Source organism: Myotis daubentonii, chromosome 2 (assembly GCF_963259705.1).
Source record: "Myotis daubentonii chromosome 2, mMyoDau2.1, whole genome shotgun sequence".
Taxonomy (NCBI): Eukaryota; Metazoa; Chordata; class Mammalia; order Chiroptera; family Vespertilionidae; genus Myotis; species Myotis daubentonii.
The window spans coordinates 102,470,500-102,491,382 of record NC_081841.1 but is presented as its reverse complement, the minus strand read 5'-3'; the positions used below and the strand labels follow the sequence as shown (position 1 = coordinate 102,491,382).

Here is a 20,883-nt window from a genome sequence, read left to right as displayed (position 1 = left end):
GTCATACATGTGAACTAGCACTTCAATTTCAAATGAAGTGTTAATATAAAATTGGGCTTAAGCAGGTCCTGAAGGCATAGGTAAGACTCTAGTGCACTGGCTTACACTCCCAATGCATCTACTCCTGCCGCCCTGCTCATCACTTCCTTCAAGGCCCCTCTGGCCTCATTACAAGTTCTGTCTGTTGGTCATAGGAATGACTACAGCTCTATTAGCCCCATTTATGGGGGGGCCCTGAAAGGAATCCTCCCAGTGAATAGAACTTTTAGCTGGGCACTTGGTTGTCTATCTTAAATGAAAGAAGAGAAGGTCAGAGGTGCATATCTCACTGATTCATATGTAATGGCTAAAGGTTTGGTCACATGGTTAGAGACATGGCAGGAACAAGTTCAGAGAATGAGATAAGGAGGTTTGGGCAAGAGGTATCTGGAGAAATGTCTTAGAATGCACACAGTATAAGAAATTGGTGTCCCATGTGAATGTTCATCAGAGGGAGTTCATAACAGGTGGAGAAGATGATTCATTGTGTAGATCTCAATAAGCATCTCTCCTTGACCTCCCAGTAGGCTTGTATACAAAGTAAACATGGTGGCAGGGGTAGAGGTTAGGCATGAACTCCACAACATGCTTGCCAATAAGGCTGATTTGGCTACCACCACTGCTGAGTGTCCAACCTGCTAACAATAGAGATCAATGGGGAACCCCATCAAGTATCTGCCCTAAAGGAATTAGCCAACTTCCTGTGGCTGGTTAATTGCATGGGACTTCTTCCAAATTGCAGTCATTCACGCTTATTAGAGTAGACACTTATTCTGAATATAGATTTCCTTTTCCTGTCCCCCATGATTCTAACATCTTCATCTCTGGACTTACCAAGTGTCTTATATACATCATGTTATTCCTTACAATTTTAATTCTGTCAAAAATTTATTTTATAGCAACAGAAGTGAGACAATATGTCCAAGGGACTCACTGTTATTACAACAAATCCCATCAGCTAAAAGCAGCTGGTCCTATAACATGATGGAATTGCCTATTCAAGACTCAAATCAACTATGATACCAGCTGGGAGATGAAGTTAGGATTTGTTCTATAGAACAGACAATATAGGGTCCAAAATGAAGGTAAAATCCAGCTTGCACTTAGGTGGCAAACACATAAGCCACAGACTTCAGCCATTTAAAGTGAACACCTTGCCTTCATTCATGTAAAGGCATTGTATGAAATAGGCATGACTCTGGCCTATGGGGCCATGGCTGTTTGAAGCTTTAGTAGTCTTCCACTAACCTTTACCCCTGAGCATGATCACTCACAAAGATATTCCAAATTTTCTTTTAAGCTTCCTTCAGTTCCCAAGATGTAGTGCCAATTTCCTTTTAACATTTATGGTAAATTCCCACTTTAGCAGTGTGATTTAAGAGATGACTACAACAGCCACGGGATAGTCTTAACTTCCAGTGCATGGTACCACTACCCCAGGCAGTGCTCTTTCTCCATGGTATACTAAAACAGACCTGCAGAGTGCAGATTCAGGGATAGGGAGCACACGTTTTTGAGAGTGAATTATTAAACTTTGAGATTTGTCACAGCTTCCTATTGATTTCCAGATCTGGTGAGTTCTGGCTTTAGGAGAAAAAAAAACAACACCATTTATTGGTCACTAATTAGGAGCAGATACCACAACCTGCAAAAGACCATCTCAACATTATAATGTGTGACCAGCATTACAAAGGAATATGGGAAAATGTATGTAATTAACATGTAAGAAAAGAGGTGATTTATTTACATTTATACATTGGTATTATTGCTAAGTTTGTTCATGCAGTATCATTAAAACAAAGGCAAGCCATGGCCAAATGGCTCAGTTGATTGGAGAGATGACCATACACCAGAAGCTTGTGGGTTTGATTCCTGGTCAGGGCACACAGCTAGGTTTCAGGTTCCACCCCTGGTTGGAGTGCATATGGGAGGCAACCGATCCATGTTTCTCTCTCACATCTCCCCCTCCCCCTTCCTATCTCTCTCTCTAAAAATCAATAAGCATATCCTTGGGCGAGGATTAAAAATATATATTTTCAAAGGAAGGCAAGAATAAGAAGTGAAATAATTGAAAAGAGAATAGCTTTAACAAATATCTAGACAAGGGTCTATACTAAATTGAATACAAAACTTGTGGAACTCTTAGAAGCAGGATTTCTTTGTTAACAAAAGAGGACATTGTAAAGATTCCTAGAAATATTGAGCCAGTACCCTGTTGCTAAAGTTTTTCGAGTAAGTATCACTATACTCTTGTCAGTTGGATTACAAAAAAGAATCTAAAATTTGAAAGGTAAAAAAGATATTTTAATTTGCATTTTTTTGTTTATTGGTGAGATGAATATTTTTTCATATGTCTATTGAACATTAGTATTTTCTGCAAATATTTCATCTTTTGCCAATTTTTTATTGTGCTCTTTGTAGTTTCTAATAGTTTTACATGAGCTGGTTATATATATGTTGCCTTCTGTGCTGGTTATTTTTGAAATTCACATATATATTTTTAAGATTCATTAGATATATACATATTTTTAGAACTCGTGAAAATAAAAATTTTTAGTTCTTTAAAGAAATGATTAAAGCACCTGTGCAGTTTTTGTGCTGATGACCAACAACTGTTTTCCAAATGTGGAATACTGGACACTCACAGGCAGGGCCAAAAACATTTTGAGAAGCAAATAGCATGCTGCTCAAATACTCTACAGCTTTAAATGTGAAAGATACAAACATGGCCAAGAAGGTTTTGAGGACAGGAGTGAAATTGCTCAAGTCTGAGCCCAGCATGTGCTTGTCATAGATGCTTGGTTCTCCAAGTGTTTACTGAATGAGTGAGTGAGTGAATGAATGGTTGTTCTTCATATAGGGCATAGGATTAAAAGCCAGTCTTGCAGTTTTTCCTTTGTAAATTAGCACTGAACTTTGAAAGACTATCCATCAGACTGATAGGCTGTAATTTGGAGTAAATGGAGGCTTGTAATTGGACAATACATACTAGTTCATCTTGAACATGGGAGGAACTAATGAGAAAAAACAATTAGGAAGGACAGGGACCACCTCTGAAGGCAGGTCACACATTTATCAGGTAGAGAAATATTTCCCTCAGGTATTTTGTAAGATATGTTATATCTGGAGTTTGTCTTGCATAGAAAATTTTTATAAGCTATAAAAGCCAAAAGTAAAAATTACAAATCTAGATAAATGGGAGAGATCACTCATCTAATCAACTATTAATGATGCGCCCAAATCTGTTTTTTATTGGCCTTTAACAATAACACCCAGGGTCTTCTACTAAGATTTATAGCATGGTTATCCAAATCAAAATTGTTTAAATTCTGCTGATGTTTTCTGTCAGTTTAATGTAGATTTACTTTTCTTTATGTGCTCCTGAGTGCATGATTCTTGGTAGTCATTTCCAAATTGAGAACAAGTTTCCATTTGGCAAACTAGCCTTCCCATTGTCTAGGCTCAGATGAACCATTGGGCAGGGCTCAATCTATGACGTATTGATACACCTTTCCCAGGCAGGGAAGGGAGAGAGGTAATATATTTTCCTTGGATCATAGGATGTCATTCATAGAACCAAAGGAGGCCTTGACTCTAAGACTCCTTAACTCCCAAATCTTTCTGTTCTTGTGGAGGGAAAAAGGAGAGGTAAATGTGAAATAACCTAAAATATTTGCTTCACATGAGTTTAGTTTCTCCTAGATATATTCCATCAGTGCCATTTCACCATTTAACAACAGAGTGGTAAGAGTTTTCTCTTGGATTTAGATGGTTATGTAAACTGGCCACAGGGAAACACTGCTCCAATGCAAATGCTCCTTAGATGGGGCTTCTGCATTCAGGTCTCCAGGAAATCTCAACCAACATAAAGTGCATTGGTTATAAAAGTTCTTTAGGCTTTTAAACTGGGACTTCTGGGGCCACTGAGACACGCCCATCCTGTTCTCAGGAAGCCAAGTTTGGCCAAAGGTACAGGGAAGACTGTAGGTTTTTTATTTCAGACAGTCCTGGCTTCTGATAGCATTTCTGCCACTTCTAAGCTCCATGACCTTGGACAAAACTTTTTAACCTATCCTCAGTTTCCTTATTTGTAAAAGGGGAGCAATAGCACCTTCTTCATGGGATTGTGAGATGACTAGGTAGACACAAGTAAAAGGCTTATCGTAAGTGTTCTCACCACACATTCTCAAAATATTAAATGTGTGGTAGTGGATGTGTTAACTTACCTTATTGTGGTAATCATTTTGTAGGACAACATCAAATCATCACACTGTATCCTGTAGACTTAACACAATGTTATATGACAAATAAATCCCAATAAAGCTAGGGAACAAAGGGCCTAAAAATATTTGGCCCAGAGATGATAAACAATAAATGTTACTGTCCACAGTGTTCGGTACAGCCTACCGTGATAAGACTATTTGTGGGTTCAACAATCCTTAGCAGGTGCTGAGGCTTCTTTCTCAGGAATTCACCTCATGTACTGTCTATTAACAAGCACTGCCTACCCACCAGATACTCCTTATGATCCAAGACAATGGCATGACCTCTAGGAATGACAGATTTTACTAATTATAATATAAAAATATAAGTGCCATGCTAAGTATATAAATACACCAATAATTAATGATAAATTTTACCCAATAGCTTTGAGGCAGATCTTCTACTCCCTGTAACACCCATGCCCCCTCCAACCCCCAAATATCACAGGGAAATTCAAAACTCCAGGGCCATCTTCCAGAATCAGACCAACAAAATGTCCTTTAGGTTTCAGCCTACCCTAAGTAAAACCACCCACCCAGACCCCTCCCGCATCATGCATGGGCTGTTCAGAAAGACCAACCACTAACAGGTGAGCCACCACAGCTTTTCATTCACATTTCTTAGGAATATGTTTTCTAAAATGAGGTAAAACAGAAAATAAATTCTGCTAATTCACATTTGTGTCTAAATCTTGTTTGCTTTCTAGTGGAAGCATGAAAACAGTTCCTAAAACTTAGGGGTAAACATTTTGCACTTTTGTCTCGACTTATTTAAAAATTAGACTCAGTCCAACCATTTTAGTTATGGATGAGGAGGATGACCGAAGTGATCCAGATAAGGCTCCGCAGGTAGCTGATGGCAGAAGCAGGACTAAGGTTTAACTTCTCTAACTTCTATCCTGAGCTGTGCGATCTCTAAATATATACTGTGGAATGGATACTAACACTGAACAAAAGCTCTCTGCCGGGCCAGTATGTTAACCACAGAAGTAGGAGGCAGCTGGTGTGTATATCAGGCCCAATTCTTCCCTAACATTTACTGAATAGATATGGAATAGGAACAGATAATTTGCTGTTAACATTTATATATGGGAAACTATGGCTACCCTTGATGGTTTTAAAGATAGACGAGGAACAGAGTTTTTTTTAAAGGGAAAATGATTTTGTAGAACACTCCTCCTTTAGCACTACTATATAAGAAAGGTAGTATAATTAGGATAAAGAGCTTCCTTTACTTTTGAGTAAAGAATATGCTCATTAAAATCATCCCCTTAAAGAACAATGAACTTGCCAGTTTGCTCTATACAGAGTGCATAGACAAATTATTTAATTCAACTTTATTTAATTATAACAAGAATTTTAAAAACCCTCACAACTCTAGCTATTTTTGATAAAGATTTAAATATGAAACATTTCAAACATAACACAAATATAGGCTAATGCATAACTAAATTTGGATGAAGTCTTATGAACCAAGAATACACATACTCCTTTTGTGTGTTTGAGAGTGGCAGGATGAGACCCGGGGTCTTGGGTGGATGGAGTGAGAGCGCTCTGGGTTTGTCTCTCTTGGGCCTTTAGCTCAGAGCAGACTGAGGTTGTGGCAGAGCAGTGTGGTGGGGGGGAGCAATACAGTCTATTCTGGTTTCTCTATAAACAGCCCAAAGTGAACTTTTCGGATGTGCTCCTTTCTAGCTTTTAGAAAGGGCTTTTATTGGCTGCCAGGAAGCAGAGAGCAGGGCTGCGGCAGAGTGATTATCTGGGAGCAGCCAGGCATAAGCTCAGCCGCTTTGGAAAACTGGGGAGGGGCAGAGAGAGACAGATTCTTCTTCCGTTTGTAGACTTGGGAAAAGGGTGTTTGGTGACATTTTGCTGAGTATAAAAGGAAGAATACAGATTTGAAGGTTTTTAATTGTATGTTAAAACAGTGACACTGATATTGAAAAACAACAACAAAAAAGGGCATTGTAAACACATTTTTATTTAAAATTAAGATTTCTGAAACACCTATATTAAGAGTGGTTATTATAGGTCTTTAGCTAAATAAGACATAGCATTAAAATAATTATGTCCATTTTAACTTTTGAGAGATTTCTTTTTAAAGCACCCTTAAAACTTATATATTCAAAAGAAACTAACTATAGAAAAACTGTTTTATCTCAGGAATGAGTGTGAGAGTGCACAAGGGACAACAGAGCCAATCTTTAACCACTGCCCATTGATGGAGCACTAAATTCAAAGCCATCTGAGAGTTTCCTACATTGTTCACTTAAAGGAAAACAAATGCAGAGTTATCAAAGAGTTTCTTGGTAAATTTCTAGCCCTTGGAAAGCTATACTTTTCTTAAAAATGATTTCTAAGTTTTAGATTTGTCACTCCAAAAGGTAACACACAGGATTTACAAGTATTTCATTTTTTGAGAAAATCTGAGAAATGACTACAATTGCAGCACACCCAAAAAAAACAAAAAAAACCCCCAGAAACTAGTTTTAACAATCTCTGCAAACCTTTATGTTCTACATTTATTTTGGAATCAATTTCTAAATGAAATAGAATAGAAACAATACATATGTATACTACACTGCGGAAGTAGCTTACACTGGCAAGACATATTCAGAGCAAGTTCCTTTGTACTAATTTCCTTGAAGAGTTTCTAGGTCATTTTTGCTTGTCACAAGGACAAAGGACCTACTGTAAAAATGCTTTTAGGTGTTTGCTCTGTCAGCTCAGGGCATGTCCTCAATAACCTCTGCACATCCCAGTCTCCCACATGTAACAGCACTGTGACTGGGGACAGTCTTGCTGGTTCTCCCTCCCTGCCTCATCGCTTGCGTGACCGCTTTTCATATTTGTCCTGGCTGCTCCGCTTCCTCGGTGGAGAATGACTGGCTGTGCCTCGAGCTTGGAAGCTGTGCTTGTAAGGGTGGGCTCTGTGCTTCTTTCGGCTTTCTTCTTTCTGGTTCTGGCTCTTCGCAGGTTCCTCATCGCCCTCTTTTTGTTCATGATCTTGCTCTTTCTGGGAGGGAAGTGTGTTCTTAATTGTGTTAATGAGAAATCTTTTATTGGTACCAGCAAGAGGACACTTCATCCTGGGGGTTAGGGGAAAAGAAAAAATCACAAATCAAATAGCTGACTTCAAAGCTGAGAACATAAGCATGGCTACTGCCAAAGAGTTCCTATCAACAGAGCCAAGTTTCTGAACCCGTTCAGCTTTCCTTGCGTGCCACCTAGTGTAAACTCTGAGTACAAGAGGGGAAAGCAAGATGCTTGGAATTCCTGAGGCCTGGACCTCATCTGAACACTTTTACCCTTTCGTCCTCACTCGGACTAACTCTTCTACTTCTGTGTGTATGTACAGGTATTGACTGCAATGCAAATTAAATGAATCATTTAATATTTTCTTCTTAAACAATAAGCGACTGATTTGACTACAATCTGCATTTTGAGTGAAATACATTGTGGCTTGATTTTAATTACCAGAGTAAAAATGAGTCCCTTATCAAGGGGAAAAAAGTATACCCTGCTAAATCATGAATATTGGTGCAAAATGACCTATCTACTCTAGAAATAAAAATTGTCCAAAAAAAAAAAATCCATAGGACTGAAAGGTCCTGGGTTTGATTTCGGTCAAGGGCACATGCCTAGGTTGCGAGCTTGATCCCCAGTAAGGGGCATGCAGGAGGCAGCCAATCAATGATTCTCTCATCACTGATGTTTGTATCTCTCTCTCCCTTCCTCTCTGAAATCAATAAAAATATATTTTGAAAAATCTAAAAAAAGTCCATAAAAATACAATAATCACCTTTTACCTTTTAAAAACCTCTGTCACTTTCTATTGTAAGACTGCCGCCTTTACTCTGTTGGGGAGCACTGTGCACACATCCACCCTCTTGCTGCATTTCTGTGCAGTGTATGTCTGAGTAGCTTCATGATTCAAGGTTATCCAGGAGGGAGAATGTAACTAATTAACATGCTGAGTCACGCTTATATACCACAGTATTTATTTTTCAGGTGTAGCAAATCTATCATTTTGGAAAAGAAAACCCCATACAAATGAAAACCTGCATATTTCACTTGGCCTTGAGCGGTTTGCTGTATGATGAGCTAATTGTAGGTGGATACTGATCCCCAATACTGGGCTGACTGGTATTCAAATGAATGCAGGATTCTATAATCTTCATCTCTATATCAAACTTCAAAGAAAATCTCACACAGTACTTCCAAATCACTCCACCAGCACCCCCTGTAGTGATTTTGTAGCCTATGACTGTGTAAATGAATTATAAGCAATCATCAGCCTAGTGTAATCTATAGGGAGGTCAGACCACCTCAAGCAACCAGAATGGCATTGAATCTGGAAGGAGAAAAAAAAAATGTCTCCTGCTGAAAATATGCAGCTCTTAAGCTTATATGGACAGAGAAAACATCTGAGAAGAATCAGGGATGGTGTATACACCCAATGTGCTAGGCACAGTTCATGCTCAGGCCAGAAAAAGTGGCAGGGGAATGAACTAGCACAGAATGAGCTAGAAGAGAATGTCAAGAGGAAAGGACAATGGAGTGCAGTAGCAGCAGCGGAGACATTTAGAGGTAGCAATGGCACTGGAATTTGGGGGGGAGGTGTTTAGCACTGGAGTTTAGAAGCCACAGTAAATGAGATGAGGAGCAAAGAGGAAAGGTGATAACGAAGAGCGAAGAAAAACAGGTCTGCAAGTACTGGGGGGACGAAACGATTATCTCTCTGTAGCTCTGTCAAGCTTCACTGAGCTTCCAGAAAAAGCACACCAGCATCATTCGGCCTCAGTGGTAACAAGGCAAAGCCATTTATACCTCCTGGAGGCACCTCCGCACTGGGTGCTCTGTACAATAAGAGTGTGTGACGACAGGCAGGCCAAGCTCTTACTTCAGTGGCTCCATAGAGTCAAGGTACTACTTTGGTGAAGAAACCTGAACCACTAGATTGCCAACTCAGTGAAGATTCAAAAGAGTATGGCACACCGGTGTCACAAAGCAGCACAACGCTGCTAGACTGCAGGAAACACTATCCTTTAACGTGTAATATAAAATGCTACTGCCCCTCGTGGCCCACATACATCCCTTGGATATTGAAGGCTAGGAACAGTGGTGAAAACTATCCAGCTCCAGAAGGATTTAGGGTATTTTCATTGGAGTGGGCCATCTCAGTGTTGGTATATCTAGTCAGCTTGTCCCTCGATTAAACATATGAGGAAAAATGATTATTGCCAAATGGGACAATAATCCAGGGTCTTAAAACAAAGCCTTTGTAACTCCTGGTGAGTTCTACTATATTTTGCTATCACCCATGTGAGATCATCTTTAACACCTCCTGCTTAGCCGAGATGAACAGAGCTCTTGTTCTGCTGGGGAACGGTCAAGTTCAAGGAGAGCAACAGCTGTCAGAGAACATGCTCCCTGTCTCAACAGGGATGTATGCAGATCAAATGAGAACATGTCAAGTACTTAGAATAACACCTCATTTATAACTAGCACTCAGTAAATGTTAGCTTTGGTGCATATCCTACTTCTACTACTTAATTAGCTGTCTGAATATGGGCAAGTTACTTAATTTCTCTGTAAATCAGTTTCCCCCGTTTGTAAATGGGAGTCAGAAATATTTACCTTGTAAGGCTATTGTTAGGTTTTAATGAGATAATGCATAAAGCACTTATTAGCACAGTGCCTGGCATACGGTAAATCTTTAATACACATTACCTCTGGGTCTATAATTTCTTATTCCCAATTCCAAAATTTAAAAACCTCTGAAAATCAAGTTGTTTTTATGACACTACAACTCATTTGGCAGCAAAATGACCTAAGCTCACACTGGGTATTTCTGTCCAGTCTTTGGTCCATTTAGGGTAGGCACTCATACGTTTTGCTGAAGAAATGATGTGTTGAGCAAGTATCACTAGGGGTACCTTTAGTGCACACCATATGTGCTCCTGTACCTTTCTAAAGTGTGAAATTCATATCTAAATTTAGAAGGTAATCTGGATCCAAGAGTTTTAAACCAGGAATTAAAGGCCTATATTATTATTATATCACTCTCTATTCATGAAAAAGTATATAGCACTCAAATAAATTAATATACCAGAGAGTTTTTCCACGATGGTAACTCAAACGAACATCCCAGTTTCAAATTATCTGGAATAAGCCAATCAAGAACTGAGTAGAACATCTTATGTTTCTCAATAAGAAACATCAAAAAAGAAAAAAAAAACACTATCAAGAAAAAGTTAATGGGACATTTAATAGAAATTTTCATAAAAATAGCTAAAATGAAAAAGTTTCAGTATTTCCAGGCTATCTCAATTCTCCATGGATATCAGGGTCAATGGAAACTGGGTGTTACCTCTGATCTTATAACTTGCATTTCCTAATGTTTTTTAAACTCTGTTCATAGATGATCCTCAGATATAAAACTAAAGGTTGAAGTAAGTAGGTAGTCTACACAGTCCCTTCCAGATTTAAGATTCTCTGCTCATGTTCTTTATGTTCACCCTTCAGAAAATTACTCTGTTCTCATGCATCATGTCAGGATATTACTTCATTTCACTGATCTCTCTGCCTTCCTGTTTTCTCAGCTCTTTGTTAGAGCCATGTTTTTCTGTATTTGAGATGACATGACAAGCTAGCATTAGATGAGTAACATTAATGAGTATCGAGCTCAATGGCTTTACAGCCTTTTTCATACCAGCATTGAGGTAAAACCCTGAGCCCTGCAGTAAGGCTGCTTGATGTGTCTGCTGTGTCTGTCACTGGCGATGCTGAAGGCGTGCTTGGGTGGGGGACTGAAGGAGGCCCACAGGATAGGGCGGCCACTTTCCTGTCTGCACCTCTGACCCACACAATGTCTACTTTCTCACCCTGAATAGTTATTTTTATTTTTGGTTTTAGAAAGTTATACTAGCTCATGTGGGAAGAGCCAGACTTCAGATACTGACAACATAAATTGATATAAAACTCTAAATATAGAAAGTGCTCCTGACAGCGCCATTGGACTCAAGACCCAGCATTCTGTCTATGCTAAACTTTAAAAGGGAAGCCATTCCCGTTACTTTTGAAGCATCACCTCAGAAGCTGTGCTGAAGGGCTCTGCACCCACTGGGGAGGTAGATTTCCAGAGAATCTGCCATAGAGAGGCTAAGATTGATCAAGGTTAGGTAGGACAGTAAGCTTTTCTTTTCTTTCTTTTTTTCTTTTTTTTTTTTTGAGTAGGCATACTGTAGAACATAATTTGCAAAAATAAGCCACTTTCTTCCTGCAGTTATCATACTTGACTTAGGAAAAACAGTAAATTATATAATAAACCTAGAAAGCAAAAAGGGGAAGACAAATTGATTTCCCCCCCCAGATTTTAAGACTTTTGTCTCTCTCCTGCTGAAGGATGGAGGTAGTAGCATTCTACAGATTTAAACCTGCCACTTTGGGTTTCTAAAATAGTTTCATGAATATGACCCATCCAATAGTGACACATGATCACTAGCCAGTAATAATAATAATAATAATGGTGCCCAGCCAGCATGGCTCAGTGGTTGAGCGTCGACCTATGAACCAGGAGGTGATGGTTGGATTCCTGATCAGGGCACATGCCCAGGTTGCGGGCTCAATTCCTAGTAGGGTACGTGCAGGTGGAAGCCAGTCAATGCTTCTCTCTCATCATTCATGTTTCTATCTCTCTCTCTCTGAAATCAATAAAAATATATTTAAAAAAAAGAATAATAACAATGGTGATGCTAACACTTATGAAGCAATCACCTGTGCTATGATATTACCAATGTCACCTCATTTCATTTCTCCAACCATAGGGCATAGAGCTGGAATTGGAACCAGGGGTCTGACCCTAGAGAAGGAAGGGTAGAAGGAAGGCATGCTGCAGTCTAATCAGATGGGTAATTACCAGACCAGTTCAGAAATAAACCGTAGATGAGAAGCCTATCAGTCCGTGTGCAGCCGAGGCTTCTTCGTCTAGGACAGGCACCAAGAGGCAGATCTGAACACAGTGTCAACAAGGACAAAGGCAGAGAACTGCCCACATACTTGAATTGACTTCGCTATTTAGGAAGTGCAACAGGGAGTGAGAAATTATGGTTCTTATTTTTCTGGTTAGGTAAATAGAGGCCTTGGGATCATGAAAGCAAGGTTCCAGGTGATGCATCCCAATGCATTCCTTTATTCTACAGCCAAACTCATCCGCACACCAGCAGATAGCATTTTATCTTCCATTCTGTACATAACTGTGCACACTCATGGATATAAGTTTAAAGTAACACCAGTAGAAACAAGTGCAACTATGCTTCCAACATGCTATGAAACAAGGGCAATATTTCAAATCCCGAGGCTGTGGTTGATCACAACTCACTTTGTTGTTTAATGCTGCCACAACTATCATACCACCCAGGGTGGTTTGTAATTTGGCAATCAAATGCCTCAGCATGTGGCCACATGAGAAATTCTTTTATAGTATTACGCTCCCCATTACCAAAATGTTAATCCTTAATTACCCTGCATACAACAGTCCTGAGGCCCATGTAGGTTTTTCACTGCACTCTGCCTGTAACACTACACCTAAAAGTAACATAGATGTACATGGCTATACTATTTATTTTTATAAATCTGAGAATCTTTCATATGTAAGGCATTAGGCAAGGTCCGGAAGTAAAGATAAATACTAGACCTGTCTCAGTATTTATGTTTTTTAGAGGACTACCAAGAGGAAGAAGCTATGGGAAGATGAAGTTCAGAAGCCGACTTATACACAGTGGTGTACTGGGATAGACAACAGGCTATCTCCTTGGCCGCCTGCACCCTCTGTAGCTCAAAGCATTTACACAGCTACCTGATCCAACCGAAACACGTTCTCGGCTCTCTGTTGCACTTTCAGAATTGGATACGAAAGGAAAGTGGGAAGCAGGGGCATGAAGCATTGGTGATGTTTTGATGTTAACAGACAATGATCCACAGAAGAGAGGAAGTATATAGCTAGAGACAAAGAAGTGAAGTTCTAGTCCCATCAGCAGTTGGCTAGCCAAGGCCTAGGCATGTCTTTGGGCCCCATGTTCTTAAACTATGAAGTAAAAAGCTTTGGATCTCTGTGGTCCTGAAATACTGCCAAGAGCCTCATCCAGGTGTCACTCTGAAATTGGAGCCCTTTCTCTTTCTAGCTGCTGCACTGAGCTCACCTGCTCACTTGTCCCTTTCCACCAGGAGAGTGCCTTCTTTACTACTACCAGTGCCTGACCTCTTAACATACCTACTGGTACTCTGTGAATATTCAAATAAGTAAAAAAACACATGCCTAAATAAAGACCAGAGAAATCATGTGCTTTCCAATAACCAAAAGCTGATGACATAAAATAGAAGAACAGCTCGGCCATTGAGGCTCAGTGGTTGAGAGTCAACCTATGAACCAGGAGGTCATGGTTCGATTCCTGGTTGAGGCACATGCCCAGGTTGCAGGCTTGATCCCCAGTGGGGGGACATGCAGGAGGCAGCCAATCAATGATTCTCACCATTGATGCTTCTCTCTCTCTCCCTTCCTCTCTGAAATCAATTTAAATATATGTATGTGTGTGTGTGTGTGTATATGTATATATATATCTGTATGTATGTATGTGTGTGTGTGTGTGTATGTGTGTGTATATATATATAAAATAGAAGAACAATGTAAGTGATGGTTCCCCTTATCACCAGATTGACCCCATGCCAAAACAGAAAAGCCCAAAATGTCACTCCTCTTAAAACAGGGGTGGGGAACATCTGGCTCTGAAATACTGCCACTTGTCCCTTTACACAAAAAGTGAAGTTCTCATGGGACTAGAACTTCACTTCTTTGTTTCTAGATATATACTATAATTTTTAAGCTGATAATTTTGTATGGCCCACAAATGTTATAAATGTCCAAATGGTCGTTGGCAGAAAAAAGGTTCCCACCCCTGCCTTAAAACAACTGGGTCAAGAAAACTGGAGAATCATTTTCTGTCAGATTAGATCTTTGGAATTTTTTGTATCAAAAAATAAGCCTTGCCACATATAAGGCTGAAATTCCACAGGCATTAGACTAAAAAATTATACTGGGTATAGACAAGCTAAAGTGAATATGAACAGAATAAAAACAGCATTGTAGACAATGAAGCTGGGCATATTTCTGAAATCGGTGCAAGTAATATGGCAATATTTTAGCTTTTCCAAGGTCTCTTCTAAAGGACACTTCTAAAGAGATTCTTTTCTGAAATACATTCAGAAAGTATAGAGCGTCAAATGGTCTTTTTTTTTTAATAAAATAAAAATGGCATCGTACTTGAATTTTTTTTAGTTCAGCAATTTCTTTTTGGCAATGACTCAACTACCTCACTAAGATCACTTTATGGAATATCCAAGAGGAAAAAGTAATGCCACTTATTCCTGTTCTATTTTAAAGCAAATATAAAAGTCTTCTAGATGCTTAGAAAAACAGACTTTCTAGTAAATAAAATTGTCTACTCCTTAGAGATCTGCCCAAGGAAGTCTACTTGACAGGGATGGGGGGCTAGGGACACCTATGGCTGGACACCTGGCTAACCGAGTATGGGGACGCACTGAACTCTGCAGAGCAGGTTGGTATCATTCCTTTTAATAAATAGGGATCAGTGTAGTGGTTTTCATATTTGTGTGCACTTTAGGATCACACTGTCCCTGTCCCTGACCAATTATAATTGATTTCAGAGAAGGTAAAGGGAGAGAGAGATAGAAACATCAATGATGAAAATCATTGATCGGGTGCTTCCTGTACGCCCCCTATTGGGGCTTGAGTCCACAACTCCGACATGTGCCCTCGATCGGAATCGAACCTGGGACCCTTTAGTCTGCAGGCCTAAGCTCTATCCACTGAGCCAAACCAGCTAGGGCTCCTGGGTGACTTTTTAAAACTCCAAAACTCAGGCCATACCCCAAACTAATAGTCTTTGACAGTGGGACACAGACATGTATTTTTGAAAGTTTCCCAGATGAGCCCTGATCAGTTTGGCTCAGTGGATAAAGCATCGGCCTGGGGACTGAAGGGTCCTGGGTTCGATTCCAGTCAAGGGCATGTACCTTGGTTGCAGGCACATCCCCTGTAGGGGGTGTGCAGGAGGCAGCTGATCGATGTTTCTCTCTCATCGATGTTTCTGACTCTCTGTCCCTCTCCCTTCCTCTCTGTAAAAAATCAATAAAACATATATATTTTTAAAAAAAGTTTCCCAGATGATTTGAACTGTGCAGATAAGTTTGGGAACCAATGGATTAGTGCTTGAATGTTTCTATTTAAGAGAGAGAGAGAGAGAGAGAGAGAGAGAGAGAGAGAGAGAGAGAGAGAGAGAGAGAGAATCTCTCAGGATGAGCACGAAGGGAAGCTGTTCTTGGCCCAGCACCAGAGAGCAGAAGCAAGTCATGGTTGTGCTTGGGCCAGACCTTTTATAGCCCACATCCTTAGGGTTTTGGACTAAGAGCTCAGTGTTCATTGCCAATTATAAAATTGGTGTTTTCAAGTGAAAGATAATTAGAGTTCTGGAAAACTTTGAACTTGATTGGTTCCTAAAACTTAAAAGACTTTTCTGGTGAGATTAGTGGTGATATTTACCAATGTGTTTTTTAAAAATATTACATAATGATGTGCTCGCTTCGGCAGCACATATACTAAAAAATATTACATAATGAAATGTGTCAACATTTGAAAGATCTTCATAGCACAGTGAACCAGTATTTTCTAGTTGACCAATTTATGATATTACAAAATCATGCATGAGAAGAAGATCCAGTCAAAGTGCAAGATAGATCAAGGGGTTTTATTATAATAGAAATGAAAAGCTCACATTATTAAAAAGAATGTTAAGAAACTACCCCTTGCCCTGGCTGGATATGCCAAAGTTGCAGGTTCAATCCCTGGTCAGGACACATACAAGAATCAACCAATGAATGTATATGTAAGTGAAACAACAAATCTCCCTCCCTCCCTCTCTCCCTTCTTCCCTGTCCCTAAGATTAATCAGTAAAAGAAAAAAAAAATTTTTTTTTGAGAAAGAAGGGAACTACCACTTGTTGAGGTTACTTGCAAAGTTTTGATGTAGTATTAAAGAATATCACAGTTTTCTGAAAAGGCCATTGAAATACTTCTTTTTCCAAAGACATATTTGTGTGAGGTCAGATTTTCTTCATCTACTTCAACCAAAAAAACCTATTACAACAGATTGACTGCAGAAGCAGATATGAAATTCCATGTATCTTTTATAAGCCAGACATTAAAGAGGTTTGCAAAAACATTAAACAATACCACTCTACTCAATATACATATTTTGTTATATTTATAAAAATATTCTTTACCTTAATATGTGATGGGTTTATTACTATTTTAAAATGAATTAATAAATACTGTAAGAATTGCTCAACACAGCAAATATAGATAGATATAACCCATATAAGAAAAATTCTTTAGGGTCCTCAATAAATTTTAAGACTATAAAGTTTCCTAAAACCAAAAAGTTTGAGGACCATTGTTATAAGACAATTGAGAAAACTAACAATGTAGACTAATGGTAAAATGTAAGTTTCATATCCTGTTTTCCCAGGACTTATAATTTTGGAATATCTTACTTTTCCTGCCATCTTTTACTTCCTTTCCAACATGCTTCTCTCTCCGTTATGGGAAGGGACTGCTAGTTGTCCCCCTTCCCCCCCAATATCCATTCTTTTGTTCTTCAGTAGTAAAGCACCACAGATATTTATCTGGCACATGACTGCCTGGGAACGCCCCCCGCCTCCCCCCGCAGAAACCCCTAAATTTCTTGCCTTGAAGCTAGGTAGACATGGAACTAAATTCTGGCCAATGGGTATAATGTAGAAATGGTATACACAACTTCTAGGAAGTGTCCTTAAAAGGAGAGGTTTGCTTTCTTTCTTTTCTTCTTCCTTTCTGCTAACTAAAATGTGGATTTTAATAGTTGCTACTATATTAGATCATGTGGAAAAGAATGACACTCTATAGCTGGGAGATTTGAAAACTGAAAGGAACCTGGGTCCTCCATAACTTTGGGAACTCCAACCTAACTGAAATGTTACCCAAAGAGTCCATCGACACTTTCATAAATCTCAAGATGGTTTGTACATGTGGTAACTCTCCAAAGGGGGCACAGAGCTGACACTGATAAACTAGTTATTGTACTACCAGAAAGTTCTACTGAGCCAATACGTGGCACTAGGGTGGTCAGAATGAATGACTTCCAGCTGCCTAGAAAAAATGATCTTGAACACTCCTCATGTAGCAAGAACTCTGATATTTTCTTCTTCACTTGTCAAGTCATCTGAATTTATGATTTTACTGTATGCTAATTCTTTAGATTGGGCCGATGAAGGTCCTGCTTTAAACCAAAAATCAAAGCAGCCTGCCCCTAATAAATTTTGTACTAATGTGATTCCCATTAGCAGAGGCAGTTTATCTCAGTAAAGGACAGACAACTAGAAAGATGAGCAGATTTAACTAACATTAACTGATTGTTCCATGTCAGAAACCATGCTGAGGGTTTTCAGACATATAATCTTACTGACGTTTTACAATTGTCCTTCCAGGAGGTAGGTATTTTATTGAATCTGTGTTAGATACAGATAGACTCACACTGGATTATTTCCTTTTATTATATCTCTTCATCCATAAAATACATCAGGGTGATTTTCTAAAAAATAATAGCTTTAAAAAAATAAAATAACAGCAATACCATTTTCACATATAAAAAAAAATCAACATTAATTCCTTAATATCATCAAATACCCCCACTTGTTAGTTTGGATAAGGATTCTAACAGACTACACATTTTACTTGATGTGTCTCAAATCTATTAATTCATAGGATACTCCTCTTCCTCCTTTTCTCCTTGCAATCCAGTTGTTAAAGAAACTAGGTTGTTTGTTCTGTAGAATTCCCCACTTTTTGTGTGTGATTTTATCCGAATAGTGTCATTTAACATGTTTCTCTGCCCTCTGTATTCCCTGCAAACTAGTAGTTGTAACTGGAGACTTAACCTTACTTGAGTTCAATTTTTTGACAAGGATGTTTTAAGTGGTGCTATGCTCTTCCTACAGTGGTGCAAAGATTGATCAATGAGTTCAGGTGCTGTCAGCCTGACTCAGTCATCAGGAAGTTCCCTATCAATTTTTTATCTGATAAATTTAACAGCCACTGATGACCTTTACCTAGATTTAGACTATCTTTAGGGATGGTAAGATGATGACATTATTTTCTTTTTAACCAGGTTCAGAGGTATAATTTATACAGAATAAAATTTATCCTTTTAATAGGGTTACAAGTTTTGACAAATGTATGAAGTCTTGCAATTACCAAGATATAGAACATTTCTATCATTTGTAAAAGTTCTGTAGTAAATCCCTCCCTTTTACCCCCACTTCCTGGGAAACAATGATCTGTTCTAGCTTTTCTAAATGTCACATGAATGGAATCTGTGTGATGTTTTGTGTCTGGGTTCTTTCACTTAACACAGTCCTTTTGAGATTACATCTATGCAGTGAGCATCAGTAGTTCTTTTCCTTTTTACTACTGACTAGTATTCAATGTATGGGTATAACCACCATTTGTTTATCCATTAATCAACTAATGGATATTTGGGTTATTTCCAGTTTTGAACTATCATGAATAAATCTGCTAGGAACATTTCAGTACAGATTTTTGTGTGTGCTTAAATTTCCAATTCTCTGGAACTTGGTTAGAAGAATTATGAATGTATTTATGTAAGAAACTGTCAACTGTTTTTTAAAGTGGCTATATGATTTCACATTTCCACCAACTAGTTATTCCACATCTTCACCTTTATTTAGTACTGGAAGTTTTTTTATTTTTTATTTTTTGTTTAAGCCATTCTAGTGCATGTATTGTGGTAGCTGTCACTTTAATCTGCTTTTTCCTAATAACTAATGATTTGAGCATCTTTTCATATGCTTATTGGACAATCTTGTATCATTTTTGATGAAATATTTACTCAAATGCTTTGTCCATTTTTAGACTGACTCTTTATTAAGTTAAGAATTACATTAAGTAGTTATTACCATTTTATTATTCATATTTTTTATCTTATTTTTTTCTTCTTTTTCTTTAAAGAAGTCTCTTAAACATTTCTTGTAATACTGGTTTGGTGGTGATGAATTCCTTTTGCTGTTTCTTACCTGGGAAGCTCCTTATCTCTCCTTAAATGATAAATGATAGCTTTGCTGGGTAGAGTAATCTTGGTTACAAGTCTTTTCTTTTCTTCACTTAGAGTATTTCATGCCACTCCCTTCTGGTCTGCAAATTTCCTGTTCAGAAGTCAGCTGACAGTCTTAAGGGAGCTCTCTTTTACTAACTGCTTATCTCTTACTACTTTTAACACATTGCATACCACATAGAAATCTGTAAGACATACGCCAGGGACTGCACATTTTTGGGCAAAGTGAACGTTATTTAAATCATCATAATGCACTTTAGGTGTTGTTTTTCAATAATTATAACATTTTTATTTACAAAAACAATTAAACAATTAAAGTTCCTAGTACTTTTTTAACATATGGTACTGCATAAAACATTTTCCTTTATGAAGAGAGACCAAACAAAATTTACATAAGTATCTCGATTTGCTCCTTTTTCCATGGGCGTGAAAAACGAGAATACTTGTGAGCGGTCCTTAACAGACGGCACGCGAAACACGAGAAAACTCCGGAGCGGTACGAAATGTGTTAAGATTCTCTTTGTCTCTAACCTTTGACGTTTTAATTATGATACATCTTGGTATGAGCCTCTTGGGGTTTGTTTTATTTGGGACTCTTGTGCTCCCTGTATTTGTATGTCTTATTTCCTTCTCCAGGTTAGGGAAGTTTTTTGTCATTATTTCTTTTTAATCCTTACCCGAGGATATTTTTCCATATTGGTTGCCTACTGCTCGAGCCCAGGGCCTGGGCTGGGGAGGAGCCTGCAACTGAGGTACATGCACTTGACCGGAAGTGAACCCAGGACCCTTTTGTCCACAAGCCGAGGCTCTATCCACTTAGCCAGGGCTGTGTCATTGTTTCTTTCAAGACGTTTCAATCCCCTGTTCTCTTCTCCTTCTGTTACTCCTATGATGTGGATGTTGGCATGCTTGATGTTGTTCCAGAAGCCCCTTAAACTATCCTCATTTTTATTTTTTTAATCCTCATCCAAGGATATTTTTCCATTGATTTTTAGAGAAAGTGGAAGAGAGAGGGAAAGACAGAGAGAAACATCAATGTGAGAGAAACACATCGATTGGTTGCCTCCTGGACGCAACCTGAACAAAGCCTGAGCTGGAGAGGAGCCTACAACTGAGGTTCATGCCCTTGACTGGAAACAAACCTGGGACACTTCGGTCCGCAGGCTGACACTCTATCCACTGAACCAGACTGGCTAAGGCTATCCTCATTTTTTAAAATATTTTTTTCTTTTGCCTGTTCTGATTGGGTGCTTTCTGCTTCCTTTTTCTTTCAAATTGCTGATTTGATTCTCTTCTTCATCTACTCTACTATTCCCTGTAATGTATTCTTCATTTCA

General features: G+C 38.7%; 1 protein-coding gene across 2 annotated transcripts in view; it reads right to left on the bottom strand.

Annotated features, from left to right (window-relative positions):
- Positions 1-6,264: 6,264 nt before the first annotated feature.
- The window catches only part of LOC132228136 (protein POLR1D), a 58,425-nt gene continuing 43,806 nt past the window's right edge, over positions 6,265-20,883 (bottom strand). For both annotated transcript variants that reach the window (XM_059684073.1, XM_059684074.1), the window contains one exon: positions 6,265-7,390. In XM_059684073.1, coding sequence (XP_059540056.1) covers positions 7,123-7,390 — 268 coding nt within the window. In that variant the 3' untranslated portion in view covers positions 6,265-7,122. The remainder of the gene's footprint in view (positions 7,391-20,883) is intronic.